This window comes from Electrophorus electricus, chromosome 3 (assembly GCF_013358815.1).
Source record: "Electrophorus electricus isolate fEleEle1 chromosome 3, fEleEle1.pri, whole genome shotgun sequence".
Classification (NCBI taxonomy): domain Eukaryota; kingdom Metazoa; phylum Chordata; class Actinopteri; order Gymnotiformes; family Gymnotidae; genus Electrophorus; species Electrophorus electricus.
In genome coordinates this window covers 13,475,875-13,498,011 of record NC_049537.1, presented here as the reverse complement: position 1 = coordinate 13,498,011, position 22,137 = coordinate 13,475,875, and the positions used below count along the sequence as shown (strand labels likewise).

The following is a 22,137-nucleotide window of genomic DNA, read 5'->3' as shown; positions in this document are numbered from 1 at the left end:
TTGGTGTGTCTGCTACAGTCAACTTACAATCTACAAGCCTCACCTTCTTAAAGTGTCTGTGTGTCGTTTTTTTAGTAATTTATCTTCATATAATCTACTAACTCTGCACTGTTAAAATCATGGCTCTTATTAACAACGCTGCTTTTCTTGTTCAAAAGACACAACCATATCTGTGATGACCCAAAAGTCAGGCAGAATAATGACCCACAATGAGCACTTTCTTTCTTCACAATAGAAAAGCAATTCTTTCCAGGAAGTTTTTCACTATCCAGTTTTCCTATGTTCATCTATGATCAGGAACATGGGGAATCCCATTAGAGTTAGTTGGAGGTGTCAGTAATGGCTGGCTCATCTTCGCAGGGCGTGTTGCATCAGCACTTGGTTCATAATGGAAAAATGCTGTCGCTATGGAAACAGAGGCAGAGGAGGTATCATGGTCAGGTGGTAATGACCGTGTGATTAAGGAGACAATCAATAGTGCGCCATCCACTTGCCAGCACAGAATGGCTACCAAAGGCTCCATGGTCACGTAAACCACATGTTAAGAGTGCAGGCCAGCATATGTGGGAGCAGTGCACAGCAGTGCCTATACAACATCACAGCAAGGCATTAGCATGTGTTGAACATTAATTTGTAATAAAGAAAGCAACAGTTTCTAATAATACAGGACTATCTTAAGAGCGACTGACAGAGATGACCATATACTTTTTTTTTTTTTTTTGCAGAAATACAATTTATTGCATATGAAAACTAAATGAGCATAATAGTATCCTAGTGGGTAATCTTAGGGAAACAGCTGAATATGTATCTATCCTGAAATAAACATGTAGATTTATGTTAAGAACTGAAAAATCTATATGCTGTAATATGAAAACACATTTATATATTGAATTAATAGTTCAGTGAATACTTTTTTCTTTACATATTTAAAGTAAAACTAAAAAAAGAATAACAAGCATCTTTACTTTTAATCTTCAGAAGCTAGTGATGCTACAGTGGTCCACTGGTGAACAAACTGTTAGAAATCATGCCCACCTAGTCACCAGATAGGTATAATTTTTCTTTTTGAAGAAAGTGCATCGATATGCTTCATTGTTTTAATGAGTTTAATGAGCTAATAACACTAACACTGGAACATTACTAGCTGTTAATCTTTTGGAGTAAACTAACACTGCTTGACAGCGAGTAGTTTAAACTGGCTTAATTTGCATAATGGGCATGTCTTTATTCATATTCTGAAAGCCCAAACTATAGTCAGGGTTTGATTTGAGGAGGGAGGAGGAGATGCCAATCCCCCAGTATAAACAAGAGGACAACCACCCCCATGTACAACCTATCATCTCCCTTTCCACCCCCTTTGAATTAATATTAATTTGATGTAATTTATGATGTCTTTTCATTATTTTCACTCTAGCCATAGAGTAATATGCCAAAGTTGCCTTTGGCATATTACGAATTCTTCATGTCAAATAATTATTGGGGAAATACAGACAAAGTAGTTCTGTAGAATCGTTAGCTTTTTTTCTTTTTTTTTCATTGGTAACTCAGTGGAGGGTTTGGCGCAGCATGCATTTCCCTTGGATAATAGAAATACAGCAAGATCTTTGGATATTCATCAGTAACGAGCATTAACTTGTGAAAGATGTTTGGAGGTAATAAAACTGAAAATCTGTTCCTATACTCTTATGGGATTGTCTTAATATTTAATAATAATAATAATAATAATAATAAATTAAAAGGCAAATATAAAATATTACACCATTACAGCATTGTCGAGAACTGTTAAGCTAATGTAGTGAGCTATTACTGCTAGCAGTGTGGCTAACGCTACATTACATATATGCACTAAAGACTTGATGCATAGCGTCAACGTGATGTGGAACCAAATTTGCGCTTTGGAAAAGCTTTCAAAGCTGGCTGCGAGGAATCATTCCAAGCCGTGACCTGTTTCGACTTGGGTGGGGGAAAGAACACAGCTAGCAGACACCGGCCTGACATAACGTGGGACATCTAAAGCTATCAGATGTGGCGTTGTCAAGTTCTTTTTTTTTTTTTTTTTTTTTTTTTAGCACAAAACAATACATCATAAGTTTTCTTATTGATATAGATTTATTAAATGTAAAATGCACCCCCCCCCCCCCCCCCCAAAAAATACATCAATTAACAGGCCGAGCTAGCGGAGAGTTTATAAGGTAAACAGCAAAAATATTGAAAGTAAATTAAGTTAGAAATGTGAAAGAAATATTAAGCATTAAATCGCCAACATTAAGCTAACGTTACCATGTGAATGTAACTTTAAACCCGTAAAGCTGTTTAAATTGCCCTAATAACCAGCAAGCAACCACTCTCGTTGGCTAGAACCTGTTTACTATGATGAGCTGCACGAGGTCTGCCAGTTTTATATGACTCAACCAATCAGAAATAATCAAAGAAATAACTTTACAGTAAACAGTAAAAATGTGGTTTTGTGACTGGTTCAGAGACCGTGGCACATGTTAAAGAAAAATAGCCCTTGCTTGCTTTGAGAGTTGGAGGGGGTGCATCCCAACCGTGACTTAAAAACAATGATCGATTTTCTCATGTTGTATGGGGTGACTAAGACTGATGTTTATGCTGATTTTGACAATGGTTTAGCCTACTGGTGAAGCAAAAAGCACAGACACGACACACTATCTGGAAGAAGTTGTTATCTAGTTGTAACAGTGTCTGAAAAAGTCTGTTTCTATCAAAGTCAATTTTGCCACTATTGATTTGATTGTCTTGAAAATTTGATATTGATGAGCAGTGTTCATTTTCTTGGGAACTTGGGAACAATTCCAGCTGATAACACGTTGCCCTTGAGCAAGTCACTTAGTGTTGCCACAGAAGGTCTGAGAATGCGCTTTCACCTCCCCTTCCGTTTTAAGGTAATAATATGCAGAAATTAAAAATTGTTCACGAAAACCACGATGTCATAATTTTCTGCAAAAATAGTGGATCTTTACTATCCAAAAAGAAGATAAAATTGCTGAGTTAGGCCTGTGCTAACAGTTTCATCAGCATCCTTTGCATAACATCTCAGTGTTTGGCACCATTTATAAGGCCAGGTAGCCAGAGCTGTGCTTTGTCACCATGCTGGCTGAAATGGGGTCTAATTATCAAACTGGCGGTGGATCAGGCAGGTGAGAATGTCTGAATCAACAGTGTTGGGAGAGGTTACTGTCTCTGAGCATGTCTAGGGAATAGAGGCCATCATAGCAAACTCGCATTCAATTTACTCTTCGAGCGTCTGGAGCAGCTGTGCAATCAAGCCTCTCTGCATGTGTGGACACTTGTGTGAGCATGTGTGTATATGTACACGTGCACAGGCTTGTGTGATTATAATTTCCCAGGACGTGCCCCCGAGCTGCAAGATACTCAGGTACTATGGTGGTACAGAGTGATGCCAGATGCCCTGCGGCCCCCTGGGATAGCTGCTGAAGGACCCTGACTGCATGGACTCAGATGCTGCAGCCCTACTACTGCCAGCGCCAGCTGCTCGGCCCCTTGAAAACCCTTGTGCCCAGTGGGCTGTGCCAACCTGTGCCACCCTGCATCAGACACTGTGCCACCCAGTGTGCCCTGACCACCTGCCCAGTTGTGAGGGCCAGATGTATGCAGTGTGATTAGCACAGGACTCATCTACATAGTAATATGGCAGTTTTTTTCCAATTCATTATTTTCAAATGTGAAAACTCATTAAAACAATGTAGCATATTACAAACACGAAAGCCTGAAAAATGCCCACTTACTGTAATTACTACTGGATGTTGTTTGGCATTCCAGAATTTGTATACATATGAAAGCATTCTCTAAGATAATAAAGCAGACACATTTATGAATATGTCAAATCACTTTACACTGAGTGAACAGTGTAAACAAGGAAAAGTCATACGAATCTGCAAAGTAACAACTTTGCTTTTGATTTGCAACATCTAAAATACTGAACATGACATATTTTCTCATAAGCTGGACTGAGTTGGTTATTAATGTCTGAATGAGTTTGGCACTTGCCAAGTAATAGCATTAGTCACAAATGAGTTGAAGTGAGAAGAATATGCATGGTATTAGATTTGATTACTGGCAGCCCCTTCAGTACCCTGCCACTTCTGTTGCTAATGTGAGAGACATGTAGTAGTAGTGGCCTCAGCAATACCTCCCTAATCTCTGATAGGCTCACTGCCCAGGGCTACCAGACTAAAGGACAGAAGAGGAACAATATTTGGCAGACAGTACAGAGTTAGAGAAATCGCCAGCCAGAGTAAGACACAGAGAGATCTTCAGATTTAAATAATTCACAAACTAACTGCACCAAATTAAGTGCTAAAGGTTTTGTTTCTAATCTCTAACCCTCAGATGTCCCTCTGTACTCTGAAATGCTAAATCAGGTGTGTAAGATTGGGTTTGAAACTAAATACCCAAAGAGTAGACCCAAAAATCTCCAGGAGCAGAAATAAGTACCCTAGAGTGAACAGAAATTAAAAGACCACTCAAGAAGTGAGAGATTAAAATAACATGGATACAGAGGCATATAAAGTTAGAGCCATTGTAGCTCACATTGTAGCAATGGCCATGTAACAAGGGAAGGTTCATGTGAACCGTAATCCAGCAACTGAGTAAAGGTGATGGGCAGGAGAATGATGGAGAAGAAGAGGAGATTATGGGAGAAAAGGAGGGGGCTTTTAATATGTTCTGCTTGCTTGACTGCTCCTACTGGAAGCTGACAGTGTTAATGTGCTTCTGCTCCACTGGGGTAAATTATTAGGGAACTACAGACAGGCAACTAAGAGAAAAGCCAGGCATGGCTGACTGTCCTACCCCTGAATGGGGGGGGGGGGTGCTTTGCCTGTCAGTGTTTGCTGTAGCCATAGCCTTTACATGGTAGATGTAACGGGTAGTTTGACATGACCTTGCTTTTTTTTTCATGTGGCATGTGCGTGCGTGCGTGTGTGTGTGTGTGTGTGTGTGTGTGTGTGTGTGTGTGTGTGTGTGTGTCAGTAGGTGTGCATGCACCCGGGTAGAGGACATTTTGGCCTGCAGTCTAAAAAGCGCATATGGTCAGAATAAATCCCATATGTCACCTTTCAGACCAAAACACTGGCATCTGACTATACCGTTTGTATAAAAGCCAGGGCCAGCTCATGGACCCCATTTGTATTTGATACTGTATTACCAGCCTTAATCCCAAACACTGCTCTCAGGATTCAGCAAAAATACACACAGTGTGAAATGTCTGCTCAGGACAATTAACAACGAATTCAAGCATGTCGTCTGAGCAACGCAACATGACACAACATTAATCAAGACACAGCAATGCCAGGGAGTCATGCGGAATTTTAACGAGGAACTTTAGACTGATGAGGAGAGGAAGACCTTCGCTCCAGCACCCGATGAAGCAGAACCAGTGTGCTCTGCCTTCGGTCAGAGCCATTTTTCATTACGCCACATCTTGTGCGGACAAGACATGCCGAGCCTGCCATATGGACTTGGTTTAGAAAATGATCACAGTTATCTCTACGTGCTGCTGTTCCTTTCAACCTTGAATAGAAAACATTGATGTGTAAGCTGTAGGATGATAAGTGATGATAAGTGTACACATGAATTCTTCTACCATGGATTCCTCATGGCAGAGTGCAGACTGTACTTGGTACTGAGAGTGGGTGGTGGTGTGTGGATGTTTGCAGGCTGAGATGTGCTGAATGACCCTCTGAAAATAGAGGCTGATTGGAGAGCAGCTGTTTTGTGCGGGGAGCTAATTAAGTTCAAGACACTAGGAGAAACGAGGAGAAGAATATCCTTCTCCTTTCCGTTGCATCAAAGTACACGTCTCTCTGTTTCCCTATCTCCATTTCATGCCTTCACAGTCACTGACATCAAAAGTTAAAGAACATGCCAAGTTTCACTGTTTAATCCTGACTTCAAAGCTGTCACTTCACATGAGCCGTCTTTTTTTTGTGTGGGGATAAATAAAGCACTAAAACAGAAACAGTTTCTTGTGCTTTGCATGCTCAGCTAACAGTTGACTTGGTTCACTCTTTTTAAGCAAATCAGATGAGGAGAGCTATAAGCAGTGGAAAAGAATCTGTTTACATAATGGAAAGGATTCAAAAAACAAAACCTTTTGAGGTGCTACTTAACATCAGCTCTAGCACACAATCTTAAAGAAATAGGTTTCTCAATGGGGTTGTGTGGGTAAACTGTGGGAATGCACAACTGTAGGCTGGCTTTTTTGTTTTTTGTATGGCTGACTATGTTTTAAAAATGCTTTTGTTTACAGTCCAGCCATTGAGATGAGGATATGGTTAGAGAGAGGAGAGTGAGAGAGAGAGAGAAACAGAGCGTGATAAGGATACAAGATGCCATCACAGCCATGACCTGACAAAATAAATATCTGTCTGACAAAATAAACATCCATCTTCAGTGATATCTATGTGAGGTGTCACAAAAACATGGAAAGAAAAGAATGTGTGCTCCGAGTATGCAGGCATGAATATGTGTTGGTGTGTGTGTGTGTGTGTGTGTGTGAGAGCATGTGTGTGTTTGTGTGTGTATGAGAGAGCATGTGTGTGTTTGTGTGTGTGTGTGTGTGAGAGCATGTGTGTGTTTGTGTGTGTATGAGAGAGCATGTGTGTGTTTGTGTGTGTGTGAGAGAGCATGTGTGTGTTTGTGTGTGTGTGCGCATGTGTGTGCCTGTGTGTGTGTGTGTGTGTGTGTGCCTGTGTGTTTGTGTGTGTGTGTGTGTGTGTGTGTGTGTGTATGTGCGTGTGTGTGTGCGTCACCTTCACAGGTTTCTTGCGTGAGCCCTCGTTGTTCTCAGCCTCTTCATGTTCCTTGCTGCCCTGTGGCAGATTGGAGTAGTTGGCCAGGCTGCTGAGCAGAGACGATACCATGGGACTTGTGTCCATCTCCTCCTAAAACACACAAACGCACACACACACACACAAACATACGAAATATCCAAAGGACAAACAGCATCAAAGTGAAGAACATACAAATGTGCATAGATATGAATTCTTGAGAAACTGTCATTATTGTTCATCATGCCTACCACAGCCTCCTTTCCTTTACTCCACTAGTAGCATATATCTACTGAGGAGCCCATGCTTTCTTGACCTTAAGCGTCTGTCCTGTCTTCTGACTGCCGTTCAGACCATCATCACTCTTTATTACCTTGTGTATGTGGGTGCCTTACAGAAAGGCTGCTGTAGCTATAGCTCTGCCATGGGTGTGTACCTCAAACAGGGCCATGGTCTTTCCATCATATTGCTGGCTCTTCTCTGGATCACTGCTGTTAATGAAAGGACTGCTCTCCTTGGGGTTACCATCTCCTGATAGAAAAACAAGGGAAAAAAAAACAAAACATCATCATATATTCACACACACACACACACACACACACACACACACACACACACACACACACACACACACACACACACACACACACACACACACACACACACACACACACACAGCATCTGTAATAGCGTCATGATGCCAGAATCTGACATCAGCAGTTTGAATTGCCATATTACTCATTCCACAAACTCAAATTTGCCTTTGTTCCTCTGGTTAAAAAATTGCCTATTTTTGTTTTTCACAGTTCCTGCTTGAAGGCATTGTTGTGAGAAAAGGACAGAGAATGAGCAGTGATAGTTATGCCCTAGATAACAGCATATGTGCAATAATTACTGACTGACAGCAACTTCAAAGTGAGAGGGCAGATTCATAAATGATCATGGATTATCAACTATGATGTATGATGCTGTCACTTGAAAAGCGGATCTGGGACCCGTGATGTTGAGGTGTTGGAGATCAGCTGCATTTGTGTTGATAGCCCCCATGCTGTCAGTAAACCACCTGGAGACAGGACTTGGCTTGCTCCAGGGCTATTTATAGAACTGGGTGACTGGCTAAGATGGGGACTTATGGACACATACACACTGAAGGAGGGGAATTTTAAGGAGGTTGGTATAGCCTCAGTCCATAGTAATACTCTCTCTCTCTCTCTATCTCTCTCTCTCTCTCACACACACACACATACACACACACACATGTTTTGTGTTGCCTGCAAAAGGGTTAAAAGGATTTTGGTCTGTGGCAGTCTGACAGAGAAAATGATTGTTAACATCCCAGTGGTCATTCTATAGCAGTCTCTGACAGTCCAGTCACTTTTTTCTATGTAGAAAAAAAAGTTGTTGTATTTTTTTTTTACCTCTAAAAACCAAGGAAACTCATGATATGTACAGTAAATTTAAATAAAAAAACAACAACAAAAAATGCCATGTCAAATTCCTTGCATTACTGAAAATGGTTGGAATCTGTTCTGCTCCAAACATCCTCCCTCCCTCGTTTCAATTCCATTCACATAACGTGAAATGAGCTACCCTTGCATGCAGCAGAAGAATCACCCGTATCGCACATAAAACAGCAGACTGTGCTTTATCACCTGCTAGGAACCCACACTGTAGCCTATGTCTTATGTACATTTAAACATTTTCCCCCATTCTCAGTGGAACACCCCTAAAGTATAAGAATGGAAATTTCAAATGCAGAGTTAGTCAACCTTACAGACATAGATGTAACCAAAAAGCTGCCCAATTAGCTAGCTAGCTTTCAACAATGGATGCCATTGGCTGTTAGAAGGAAATACTTGGCAACATTTTTAAGTGAGCCTAATTTAAACACAAACAGTTTAAAGAAAGATGATATTTCATGGCTGGATATCATATTATAAGAAGCTCTTGTATAAAACAAGGACACATCCAAGAGAAGCACTAAAGCTATTTCAATCCTAACAGCACCCCTTGTGGGGAATTATGTTAAGCATGCATGAGTGAGTGAGTGAGTGAGTGAGTGAGTATGTGAGTGAGTTAAAAGCCAGGTCTATGAGGTGCATCACATCTAACAATTTTACTTCTTGCTGAGAGGAATGAGTCAGACAAGCTCCTTGGCAATGTTCAGCGTGATTAAACAAAGTGAGGCAGTCAAGCAGAGAGGTTTGTGCCACTACCACACGTTACCAAGACTGAAATGAATCACAGTAGTATCAACTATGAAATGCAAACTCCACAAAAAATGCTATAAACAATACCGAAAAGACAGCATAAACTAAACTGTACTAAAAATGTATGAGAACTCCACTAATTAATTAACCTTTAAAATTTTAGTGCAGTTTGTAGTAACACTATAGATTTCATTAAAATAAAAAGATTTTTGGTTTGTGCATGTGGATGTCCATATTTTTTGCTGACATAATAACATATTTAATAGGCATATATATATATATATATATATATATATATATATGGTAACCATGCATATATAGAGTTAATAAGAATTTAAACAAAGAATATTTATGCACGTATACACATAAGCATTGATATATAGATGTACATATGCATTTAACCAAGAATATTTCGTTTGTAGATATAATCTTATGAAATGCACATTTAATCTTAATTTTTTGGTCTTTCAAGTTTTATTTAATGCATTTCAAGTTATTTTTCTTGAGCTTTGGTTGCAAAATTGTCCGCTGTTGCACTGAAACAACATAACATAAACTTACTGCATGAAGGGACATGCAGTAAATGTGAAATTGCAAAAGAATCATAATGCAGTAAATCACAACAGTAAAAAGGGAATGTCAAGAACATTTAAAAACATAAACACTGTTCTAGATGAATGGAACAGTTGCAAATATAATTAGTGTTACACCAGATCTCATCCTCACCCTGATTCTGCTTGACAAATCAATGTGAATTGCTATTTGACTGTCATGACACAGCCCTCACCTCCTCGACTCCTCCTCATGTCGGCGTGTGTTTGTGTGTGAGTCACACCCCTCCCTCGTTAGTCGGTTGCATGTTACACCTGTCCCTTCTTAGTCATCATTTAACGTGTATATTTAAGTCCTTGTGCAATGGTCAGTCCTTGTCTGTGTTTAATCTGGTGTGTGCTGTTATCAGCCATATAGTGGTGTTTGTAGTGCTGTTTAACTCCTGGTGCATTTTGTCTCATTTATATGTAGTGTCGATGTTTGTGTTTTTGCTTTCTTTTTTTTAACATGTGCTAATAAACATCTGTGTGTGTTTGACACGGCTTGTCTGTGCATCCTGCCTTGCCTCCCCAACGTGACATTGACATTTATGTCAACTAGGCTTTTTCTCAGTAGTGTGTTAGGACAATAGCATATCAAAATCCTATAGTTTTGAATGCATTTATATAAAATCTGCATACCCTTGGATAAAGAACCTAGAAAGAGATTAGTCTCCAAAGGGGTTGAAATTGAGATTAGCTTCAATAGATGAACCTAACCCTGCGGTGTGTTCAACCCTAACAAACTTATGCACAGTAGTCGCTATACTATATCCATTCATTCTGTATGCCTTTGTACATAACACTGCACACAAATGCACGTATATGCTTGAGGTGGCTACAAGACCTCCAAAGTGTAGTCTCCTCGCAGTGTCTAACTGGCATATGCAGCCTGAGGGGCTGACTACTGTTGTTACATCATCGCCAACTGACAGGCCTACTGCTTGTGTGGTCTTGTTTTTTTTTTTCCCTCTTTCAGTGTTGGATGCTGAGGCTCTAGGTTGGTGTCCTGAATGAAACCACAAGCTCCCACCGATGGCTTTGCATGATGGTAAGTTAATTAGAATCACTGCATCAACCGCAATCAATGTTTCTCTGGCTCACATTCTGAATTAATTAGTGCATAACTCTGTGCCAAGTCATAGCTCCTGTGTGGGTTTATGTGTGTGAAGTGGGGCGGCTCCAAATGTCATTGTTGAGTAGTACGATCATTTAAGCATACTACAAAACTACTTAATGATAATTCATGACTAATTATGAGACACACTAATGATCTCTCAAAAAAAGGTATGATTCACTAGCTGTTTTCCTGATAGATACATTTCTGGAGTTCAGAATCGTTATGCCATGTAGGTTAATGCACTGATTAGTTTGTTTGAGGAATTGGTTATTTTTACCTCATTTAAAATTTCTATAGGCATGGAATTCTTATAATGAAATGGCAAAATAGGTTGCAGAAGTTTTGTTAGAATGATTATTTAGGAGAATGATTATTGATTTTATTGCCATTTTCAGTTATTCAGTATTAGCATAGATGATCACGACAAACCACGTCTGCTCTGTTCAGACCCTCTTATGTGACTGAAGGCCTGACAGCTCAGACTCTGGAACACTACAGAATTTCCTGTCAGCCTGTCACTGCACATCGGTCTGAATTGTTCTACACCAAACTCCCATTCAACCTGTCTGGGTTTACTCGATGCTGTAATTCAGTTATGCGATTGAATATCCTCAAGTCAACCTTCTGTTTAGTTCAGAAAATGAATGCCCCCCAGTAGTCCCTCCCTCCACACCAGCCTATCAGTACTCAGTGTCACCAGCTTCGTGTCACCAATCAAATCGGGCCAATAAATTCACCAATCACACTGCTAGACAACACACACTACACACTCAAAGGTTCAGTACTAGCTTCTTTTAATGTAGGTTCTTTGATTATATTGCCTCGCCTACTTGTACTTGTGTATTTGACTGTATTTTTGTAGATTCTGATATCTGGATTCAAATGCTCTTTGCACTTACAGCCAATATATCTTGACACTTATTACCATCACATATTGTCAGCCTTTAATGTGGCATTACACTGATCTTAAAACTTCATTTCAGTGCCTTGGAATCTCAGTAGAAATACGAGAACTGTGGACTTTCATCCAGGTAGAAATACATTGAGGGACTCAGTGACAAGGTAATTTCTCCAGCCCAAATGGGCAAAAAAGGAGCATTTCAGCGTGATACTGCAGTCCCATTTTGACACGGTTTAGGCTTGCTCCAGTTCTCCAGAGCATGGGGAAAGTTCTGCTCAGAGCTCAGAGCTGCTCTCTGACCTGTAGCCGATTTACCAGACCACTGCGCTATCATGCCTATGAGGGGGAAATTCCAAACGCAAGTAACAAAGAGGTGCACAGGGAAAGTAATTTAGGAGAGCACTCAGAACCAAGGCTAACATTCATCCCAACTCAGGGTCATTATGCTACAGGTACTGTGCCTGCCCAAAAAATTGAAAATGGAGGCTCCTGTTGGTACCATTCCTTTATTGTCTTAAGCAAAGAGGGTCAGGGAGAGAGAAATGGAAACAGAGAAAGAGAGAGAGAGGGATGGAGAGAGAGAAAGAAGAGAGCTTTTTGCATGCTCACTCAGTTGCCTTGACTTGTGATGATGAATGTGAACATTTTATAATTTCCTCGTACGGTGTGTGTGCGTACGTGCAGGACACTGTGTCAGCTTTAATTTTTCTTACACCCCGGACCCCACTAAGATCTGCAGCTGGGGTCTCAGACGGCAGATTATTTGTGGAAATCCAATAAATAAATAAAGAGTAAGGGATATGCCAATGCTCTTCATTTGATCCTGAACCCACACTTCCACAGACACACACCAATCCCCAAGCCCACATACATGAGCAAGGACAAGAAATTAAATGCCAGGGCATTAGGCCGACATCAGCTACTTATTGCCTCAGCAGTCCAACCGCAATTACATTGACCTGACTGACACCCAAGTGATCGTGTTCTGCGGTTTCTGTTCTACACGTTCAGATTTGCAAGGCCGTACACTCAGAAAAGTCTGGCCCGCGGAGAAGGAAGGGAAAAAAACAGAGCACAGGATCTCAGGCCAATATTAAACAAAAGCACAGAGAAAGTTCTGGAAGCACATGATGTAGCAGAGCATTGTAACTTTTTGAGAGAAGTATAAAACCGGTCAGGCTATCAAACAAACATTTGGAACAGTGGAGAAATAAAGACAACATTTTTTAGAAATTATTATGCAATATTATGCTGCCAGTATGAATCATTCCTTATCTTCATGGTTAGATGAACTACTAGAGTAGGGAAATGTACTTAATATTTTACTTGAGATGGGGGAGGGGGCAGCCCATTTTAGATGCTTTGGTCTCTTTAAGAAGAGAGTTTAAAAGTTACTACGAGAGGAGTCATGGGTGTGTGCAAAGTCTATATGTTCCTGGTTTCATCTACCTCTCAGGACTCTGTGTTCTAGAATGAACTTTGGTTTCCATTAAACTGTTGAACCACCAGCATCAGTAAACAAAAGATAACTGAGAACACTGCAGAACACTGCTTGTGCTTGGCAGAAGAAAAAGGCCAGGGTTTGAGATGCAGTTAAATTTTTTTGCACTCTTTTACTATGCTAATCCCAAGCACTTGGACATATTGTACCACACAGTCACATCAAGTAGGTGGGAGAGGGCAAGTTCTGAAGCACCATAGGGTCACGGGGACTTTGTACCATCCCTGTCCATCTGGGTAAACTGAAGACCTGCAGTAACACTGACCTCTACCAAGCAGGACAAGGGCTCACGTCATAGTTATCACTTTTATATCATCCACAGACTAGACTGCGCCGTTGGCAGCAGTCCTGAATATGGCTGGCCCACGCAGAGCACAGCAAGGCTTCCATGTGTTGCCCTTGGCTGTTGATCTCAGATCAGTCTGTGTTGTAGTTAGAGATTGCTGATCATAGATATGTGTGACACCAAGTCACACATTTGGACAGTAAGGTTCTGTCTGTTAGAGTGGTGTGGAAGAGTGGCTGTTACAACAGTAGCAGTGGATATGTCTGAAGTGAAGGGGCAGTCCACATGGAAGCGAGACTTTAATGACTGTTGGGCTGTGACTGATAAGAATACATAGCTTCCTTCAGATGCATGTGATGCAATTAGGCATTCAGTGGTCAGCCTGCACCCCAGCCCCCATACACACATTGATTACACCCATGGCAGTGGTCTGCCCTGCTTAAATGGAGCCTGACGCAAACATTCAGGAGGAGCACTTTAAAACGAGCCCCAAGCCCTCCCCCAGAATGACTAGCATGGTTTAAACATGCATTCTTGTTGGAGGCTAGCGCCCACCTTCTTCTCTTCTTCACCTCCATTTTCCTTGTCCTTCCTTACTTTGATTCCTCCCTCCTGAGAGTGTGGAGTGTTGAACTTTGTCAGTTATGAGTTTAGTCAGTTATGAGCTCTTCTTCCCACGAGCACTGGCCCTAAGCAATATTCCCACGAATCAAGATACACATCTTCTCCCACGCCCCACCCCCCGATGGGTTACATGATAACATAATGTGCTCAAACAACAAAACAAGTCGAGCAAGGAGCAAAACATGGAGAAATGAGAAGAGAAAGGAAAAGTGGAAGAGTAGGCCAGGAGCTGCTGCGACTAGCTGAGCTGAGGAAAGTGAGATTAGCATGCTGTGCTGGCTTGAGCACAATGATGTGCTGCTTCCTCAGGTGTGATGGGTCAGAGTGAGCTGAGGTGTTGCCTCACTCTGTCTGGATGCTGACAGATCCCTGCAGGTGTGAAAAGCTCCCCAAATTAACAACACACACACACACACACACACACACACACACACACACACACGCACACACGCACACGCACACACACACGCACACAAACACACGCACGCGCACACACGCACACACACACACGCACACGCGCACACACACACACACGCACACACACACACGCACACAAACACACGCACGTCCTTGTGACCTCTTTCCTGTCTGTGAGCTCTCTCTCCTCTCTGCCTGGTACACTCTCTCTCTCTGTGTTTCTCTAGGATAATGAAAACAGCCTTGACAGGGATCCAAAGACAAAAACCCCCACAAAATAAATCTCTGATACTATGACAAAATATGAAGAAAGAAAACATGAAACCTAAGGTGTGTGAAATCATCCCTAAGAGGGAGAAAGGATGTAAACTGTGTGTGTTTGTGTGTGAGAGGGAGAAAGACAGACAGACAGAGCGAGAGACAGTGATGGCAAAAGCAGTATGTAGTCAGTTGGTGATACCTGCAAATTCAGCTTCTCCTCTGCTTATCCACAGCCGACAGCATTAAACACAGATGCTTTGCAACAAATTATTGAAAATAGGTATATATTTGACATTCTTTCACGGTTTGTATATGTACTGTCCTCACAGAAGCAGACTAATGTTGGATTTTTCCCTCTGCTGTGTAGCAGCTGTAGGTTAAGCACTTTTGAGGTGTTGCTCCATTAAGCTTTTAAAAGCAGCCATTTTCTGTATATGTCCCTGTGTGTGTGTGTGTGTGTGTGTGTGTGTGTGTGTGTGTGTGTGTGTGTGTGTGTGTGTGTCCTGGTAAACGACACATTTTCTAATAAGACTGCCACTTCAAAAATGGCATTTGAATCCAACAGGATGGGCCTCTATTTGTGGTTTCATGCTACTGTGACTTACTCCCTCCCCGGTGTGGATAGGATCTGACAGTGGCACTGAGGCTCACACAGCTCAGCGGTGCTCTGGATGAAAAAACCCTGAAAAGGTGAGAGGATGAAGCTGCTATAGGAAAACAATGAAAGTTCATAGTCCGCATAAGCGATCCGAGGTTTACAGAAAAAGAAATCACCAAAAGCATTCTCACATTACACAGATGAACCCTAATTTTTTAGATTGCACATTATAGAATTGGATATATAACTTAATTGAGTGCTTTGACAGCTTCCACCACTAGTTCTTAATATCTCAGACTAGAAGTTGGAATGTGTTTCTCAACCCATCCATTTTGGCATATGATATTGGACGGTGGTGCGAAAAAATAAGATGGTGTTGGCAGGGAGATCTGATGGGCTATGGCACACACTGTTATCCGCTGTACCAGTGTTATGAGCGCTCTGTAACCCTCCACATTGAGAGAGAGAGAGAGAGAGACAGAGAGACAGAGAGATTTATGGGCTGTTGTAAGTATCTGCCAGATGGTGCTAGCCGTTATCAGTAGCTCGCTATCCAGTGCTGCAGCTGCTTCACCTGTAACAGCTAGCAGCCCAGACTGTGGCAGCATTAGATACTGCCTGCCCACAGGAGACAATAATGCACGGCTCAATACCCTGCTAAAAATACCTGCCACTTTTCATTTCCTGATCGAGGCTGTAGGGGCGGGCTTAACTTTTAAACGGATCCGCGATGGCACGTTCGTTTTCACTGTAGGTAACAGATCGTTTCCCTCACGGTGACGTCTCGCTGAAACATGCACGCATCATGCCTCTTTGATGGCGTATGTTGAACATGTCACGTCGCAAGGGGAACGATTCAAGGGGGTGGACTCGCAACGCGTCTCTCCATCCCAAAGTGTTTTGCTGGCGATCTGAGTCACAGAAAGCATTTCCACACTGTTGAGCTCCCCGGTCCGTGCAGCCGAATGAAAAAGAAAGGCTTTTCATGCTTAAACTGCATATGGAGAAATCAAAGGTCACTCAGACTAAAGAGAAGGACTCTTTAAAAACACATTCTCAAACTGTCATTGTGCATTCATATTGCCCTTTAATTAATTTCACATGTAAAGTGAATTAAAATGGTTCCCAAGCCTGGACAATGCAACAATAGTACCATGTCCATTTGATACTGGGAAGAAATAACTACTGTGCTCTGTCGCTGTTGTACCTAACTCGGCATTACCTTCGTGCGTGATCAATAGGTCAGTACGTCGTGCTTGACACTACTGTGGAAGCCCAAAAGCATCCAGTAGAGCCACAGTTTACATTTAAAAATAGGTTTTTTATGCAGAACTGGCAATTTATTTAAAAAACATATCAAAAATATAATCAACTGGTTATAAACTGAAGGTTTCAACCTCTGTTTTATGGTGCCAGGGCAGGACACGGTCAAAAGGAGGAGCCGAATATTAGGCTGGTTTTACGCTATTATAAATGCCTAGTAAAAGTAGGGGTTCTTAAATGTATATTTCTTTCGCAAAGGGAAACGTCGCTAATAGCGGCTAGTTAGCACTGTGCAACTGAGATGATGTTAATCGACCCCCATTTGCTTTCATTCTTTCCTAGCCGTATTAGCATCTTTCTGGAGAAGTATCCTTTTAATTAGATCCAGGTCTCTGTCATCCCCTGCGACCAACTTCCAGTCCCCGCCCATCCTCGGACAGCAGCACAGTAGGATTAGCCAAGGATTGAACCAAGTATCAGGTGAGGAGCAGGGTCTGTCTGGCCTGCCCGACGGCTCATTAACAGGCCCACTTCCTCCCCTGTCCTGCTTCACTGAGTCTGTCCTCCATCTACCTTTGATCGTCGATATATTATGCATGCCATCCCTGAGCCTCCGATTGGACGCCTGCTGCCATGGAGCTGGCACACACACACACACACACACACACACACACACACAGAAAAACACCGAAATCACAGACATAATACATTGACAGACATGAGAGTTGTAAATGAAATACACATACACAAAAACGAATGGAAAAAACACACAAATAGTAGAAAGGGGAAAATGTCAAACACAACTACAAGTAAAAAAAGAAAACATGACAAGATGAGGCAAGGATGAGAAGCACAAAGAAAATCCAGAGTAACACACTGCAATATGCCCACCCGCCTCACATGTGCATGACACACAATGGTAGCAGTCTCTCACCTTTTGGGGCTTGACAGGTGGTGCTGACCACTGGAGAGAAATGCACATAACATGTACGACTTTAGAGCAGAATAAATCACACACTCATTTAACGTAAAGACAAGGAGAAAAAAAACAAAACAAAACTTCTTTCACATATCTGATTACAAAACATTTAGAAAAGCATTTGACAGTTAAGGAGGAGGAGACACCACTTAGACATGGCTTACTAAAGCACGTTCATTCCATGGGCATGGATTTGGACTTGTTCTCAGGCTCTCTCCTGGGGAGCCCACGCAAGAGAACCGGTGTATTGGAGAACCCGATACACACCTGGTGAATTGAGTCAGGTGTGTCACAGAAAGGAAAACACCAACCCATGCAGGATATTAGAGACCTTCAGTCACCTCTCCCGTTCTGTGGTTTCACGCAAATGGAGCGAACCTCTTCTCATGAGAAACTTAAACCCACGCCTTCTGGAACACGTCCACGCGTGACTGCTCTTTGACCTTCGACCTGGCTTTAGGGGACATACCGAGTGCCGACCTGCCAACCACCCCCTCCCCCCGAAAAAAAAACGTGCACGCCCTTTCCAAGACCTCAGTAATTCATATAGCCCTGTGAACTACTCCATCACAACGTGCTACACAAGACAAGTGTCAGAATGGCCTGAGGCCCAAAGCCTGTGTAGACAGAGGAACAGAATAGCTCTTTTCTAGGTCTGACAGCAGGTGTGCTTTTGCAGGCTCACTTCTGTATTTGCACTGCAGTCATAACTCTGGATGACAGGAAACCATTGATTGGTGATTCTCCCATCATTCCTCTGAGACACACACCCATATTTTTTCTCATTAACAGTCCTACAAAATTGTATGCTTCTTTCTCTCTCTCCCGCTCTCTCACTCACACATACACATGTTTAATTAGGCTAGTCTGGGAATATCAGATTATTTTTTAGCAATTAGTACAAGAGGAATTGTATTGGCTATCAAATAATTATATTATGTATTATCCATATTATCAATTACAGACAAAACATGAAATCAAGAAGCCCATATCCTCCTAAAATGAAACACTTACAATTCATCGAGCATTCCACTGCTTATAAATATAGTTTTATACCTGTTGTACACTTTACATCATTGTATCAATATTGCATTACATCATAGCAATATTGTATTACATCATCACATCAAACAAGCCTTGACCAAACCATCCCCTTTGCATGCTCGCTGTCTTTCTCTTTTTTAATTGGAGACATAAATCACAGATTGGTTATACAAACTCAGTTACAAATTGTCATCACCAAGTTTAACTCATTTGTTTCCAATTCTCCAAGGCAAAATGGGACTGGAAAAATTTTGCTAGAGAGTCCACATCATCCATACCAATGTGACAGTTGTGGAAGGTTCTTCAAATGACCAATGAAAGGCTGCCAATACCACTAAAACAGCTTTAGACGCTCTAAGTTTTCTTCTCCAGCTAAAATGCCACGTCTGTAAAGCCAAAGGGAGCAAGTGGGGGGAGCAGTAAAGTTCCAGCTGATCAGTGTTCTCTTCCTCACCAAAATAAGGGCAAAGTCAATAGCATCCAGTTCTCTAGACCTATAGATAGTAGGATCAGAAGAAATGCCAAAAATAGCCATGAGGGGATAAACCTTGAGATGGTTGTTAAAAACTGAAGAAATGGTGGAAAAATAAAATCCTCAAATCTCTCCTTTTGCAAAATCTCAACTTTTTACAGGACCATATCATGTGAAAGAGATCTACCAGATCAATGGCAAAATGAACATAGGCAAGACTAACATCTTGGCCAGTTTAGCCTTTCAGTGATTTGTATGTGTGCCAATTTGAGTGGCATCAAATTCAAACATGCACATGAAAAGGAAGAAGAGCTCTGCTCTTTCCACAGCATCTGTCCACCAGTTGTCATCTGACTCCACCTCCAGCTCGATCCTCTTCTGACTCCACCTCCATCTAAATCCTCATCCGACTCCACCTCCTCCTCTGGCTCCACCTCCTCCCTAGTCTTAGAAATGTTTGTTTCAGAAAGATAAAATAATTTTACAATCTGTCTCACTTTCTGTCTTCTCCACGCTTACCCTGTTCTCTCTTATCTCTGTAGAGGCTAATGGCAGAGGACCTGGACGCTGCTTCTAGGTGAATGCACTGAAGCTGTCACATCAAACCCAGACTCTCAGGATACTTCATTGTTTTTGCTTCCGAGCCAGTCACAAAGAGAGAGAGAGACAGACTCTTCTTTATTCTGTCAGACAATGAACTGCTGTTGTCACTTCAAACACTGCCAAAAAAAAAGTTACTGAGGCCCTGCTGTCATTATCTCCACAGAGCCTATTTCTCCCAGATACAGATTCTCTGAGATACTGTTTACCATCCCAAGCAGCCTATCATGACACACGTCCTTTCCTGAAAATTATGTGATACTTAATATGTAAAACTGGCCTGATCATTAGTGGGTGATTTAAGACCACATTTGTAGTGATGTAAGATAAAGTCTTAATTATTTAATTAACTAATTTACAATACTTTGGCATTCGGGTTTCTATAACGAATGAAGGTGTGGACTTTGAAAAGATAAACTAAAATAACTGTTAAAACACTGTAAAATCACTGTAAAAACAATGAGTTTCACTTGTTCAGAGTTGCAGTCTTCTGTTTTGGCTATAGTTGTGCTATAGTGTCCATTCTGAATAATACATGAACACTATGCTCACACAGATTAAAAGATTTAAACATGAGAGAACACTCACTCACTCACTCACTCACAAACTACTAGATCAGTGATGCGGAAAACATACATGAGAATAGAAATTCTGTTGAATTTCAGCCTTTACCATGTAATTGTCAAAAACAAAGTTCTGAAAGGTGAGCTCTGGTATTGTTCTCATTATATGATTTAGAGCCATTTTAACCTTGCCTGTGATCTATCAACGACTGTCAATCTGATTAAAACATTTAAATGGGCAACCACAGGGCTGCCTAGACTACCCTGTTCAAATGCCCTGTCCATTAAAAACACCCAAGGCATACTCCAACCCCTCCACCACTAAAAGCAATACAAGAGAGAACATGCACATGTCCAAATGCAAATACCACAGGACACTAAATATATGTGTTAAATATAATGCTTCACATTCAGAGGTCATAAGCCACACAGGTGTATTCTGAGGTGTATCACAAAGTCACACAAAGGCCATAAATACTGACCTGAATACATTCAAGTCAGTATTTATGACCCCTGTGTGACTTTGTGATACACCTCAGAATGGCATATTTAAAACTGAAATATTCTGAAAGACTTTTTGATTGGGTGACAATCTATGCTTAGGCCAAAATTACCTGAGAAGTAGATATCTTTCCTATATTCTTGATATTCTAGGACTTTTAGAACATCGCTGACACAAATGGTTAATGCATGCGTGTGTGTGTGTGATGTCTCATGTTTATGTCTTTTAATCTGTGTGAACAGTGGGGTATATGGGTGTAACGAGTGAGAGAGGGGATAAGTCACAAGGCACACATGTTTAAGAAATGTAGGATCTGTAAGACAGGACCTAATAACATTCCTCTACACACTGTCCCATGGTCTCCATTCACCTCTGATCTAATCTAAACAAGCAGCATCTGTTCCCTGTTTGTCTTTGTGTTTGTGTGTGTGTGTGTGGGGGGGGGGGGGGTGGCAGGGGGGGTTCTCTAACATTATGTAAAATCATACTAGTAGCCACTCCAGATGTACACCTGGTAATTAAGCAGCTGTAATTGTTCCTCACTGTAGGGCAATGCTGAAATAAATAACTGATCTTTTTAGACCCCTATGCTTTTGTGGTCTGATTCATGCTTCAGTAAATAAATATTGTAAATAAACTACTATGTGGCTGGTGGAAGTTATGTTTTTATGCTTTGGCTGTAGAGGTGGTTAAGATCAAAGATGCTCCACAAATAAGACCAAAACAAAGACACTGAATATTGAAGTGTACCTTTCAAGGACACCTAAATGACAGGCTTTTTCATGCTACACTGTGAGTAAAATGCATTGGCTTTCATCTCGGTTACACTGGGATGCCTACAAAAGCAGATGAAAAACATCAACTAGCATTTGTTGTAAGAATGTCTGCAAAGGAACAATTGTTCAGCAAGAGGCACAGAAGTTGAAAGCGTGTTTGTTAAAAGGGATGGTGATCGATGATGTCTGGTTTTGACCTACAACTTTCTGGACTGCTTTTTCTTTTTGATGAGACTCTATGTGGTCTTCAGAGCTTTGTTGCCACTTAAAAAAGGGGCTCTAGTAACACACTAATTAGGCAGTCCAAATTCGATACACTAAATTGATAAAACAAAGGAGGAGGTTCAAAGACTTCATGTTGTGTGAAGTAGTTTACATGAGAGCAGTATGTTCAGGGTTCAGAGGCCACTGACTACACTATCTGTGGAAACCAGCACATATTTTAAACTGAGAACCTGTGTTTTACACGTACTGCCACACGGGTCTTACCTATGTCGGATCCTTTTTATACCAAACAGGTGATCTTTGTATATGGTTGAAGCCTAGGTCAGTCACTATGCCACATTTCATATAGACATTCATTGTAAATGTCAGTGGACATGGCCGTCATTAAAA

General features: G+C 41.4%; 1 protein-coding gene across 3 annotated transcripts in view; it reads right to left on the bottom strand.

The window, feature by feature from the left end:
* slc12a5a (solute carrier family 12 member 5a) overlaps positions 1-22,137 on the bottom strand; it is a 113,826-nt gene that overhangs the window by 25,808 nt on the left and 65,881 nt on the right. For all 3 annotated transcript variants that reach the window (XM_027000666.2, XM_035524458.1, XM_027000667.2), the window contains 2 exons: positions 7,252-7,346; positions 6,798-6,929 (listed from right to left, as the gene is read on the bottom strand). In XM_027000666.2, coding sequence (XP_026856467.2) covers positions 6,798-6,929; positions 7,252-7,346 — 227 coding nt within the window. The remainder of the gene's footprint in view (positions 1-6,797; positions 6,930-7,251; positions 7,347-22,137) is intronic.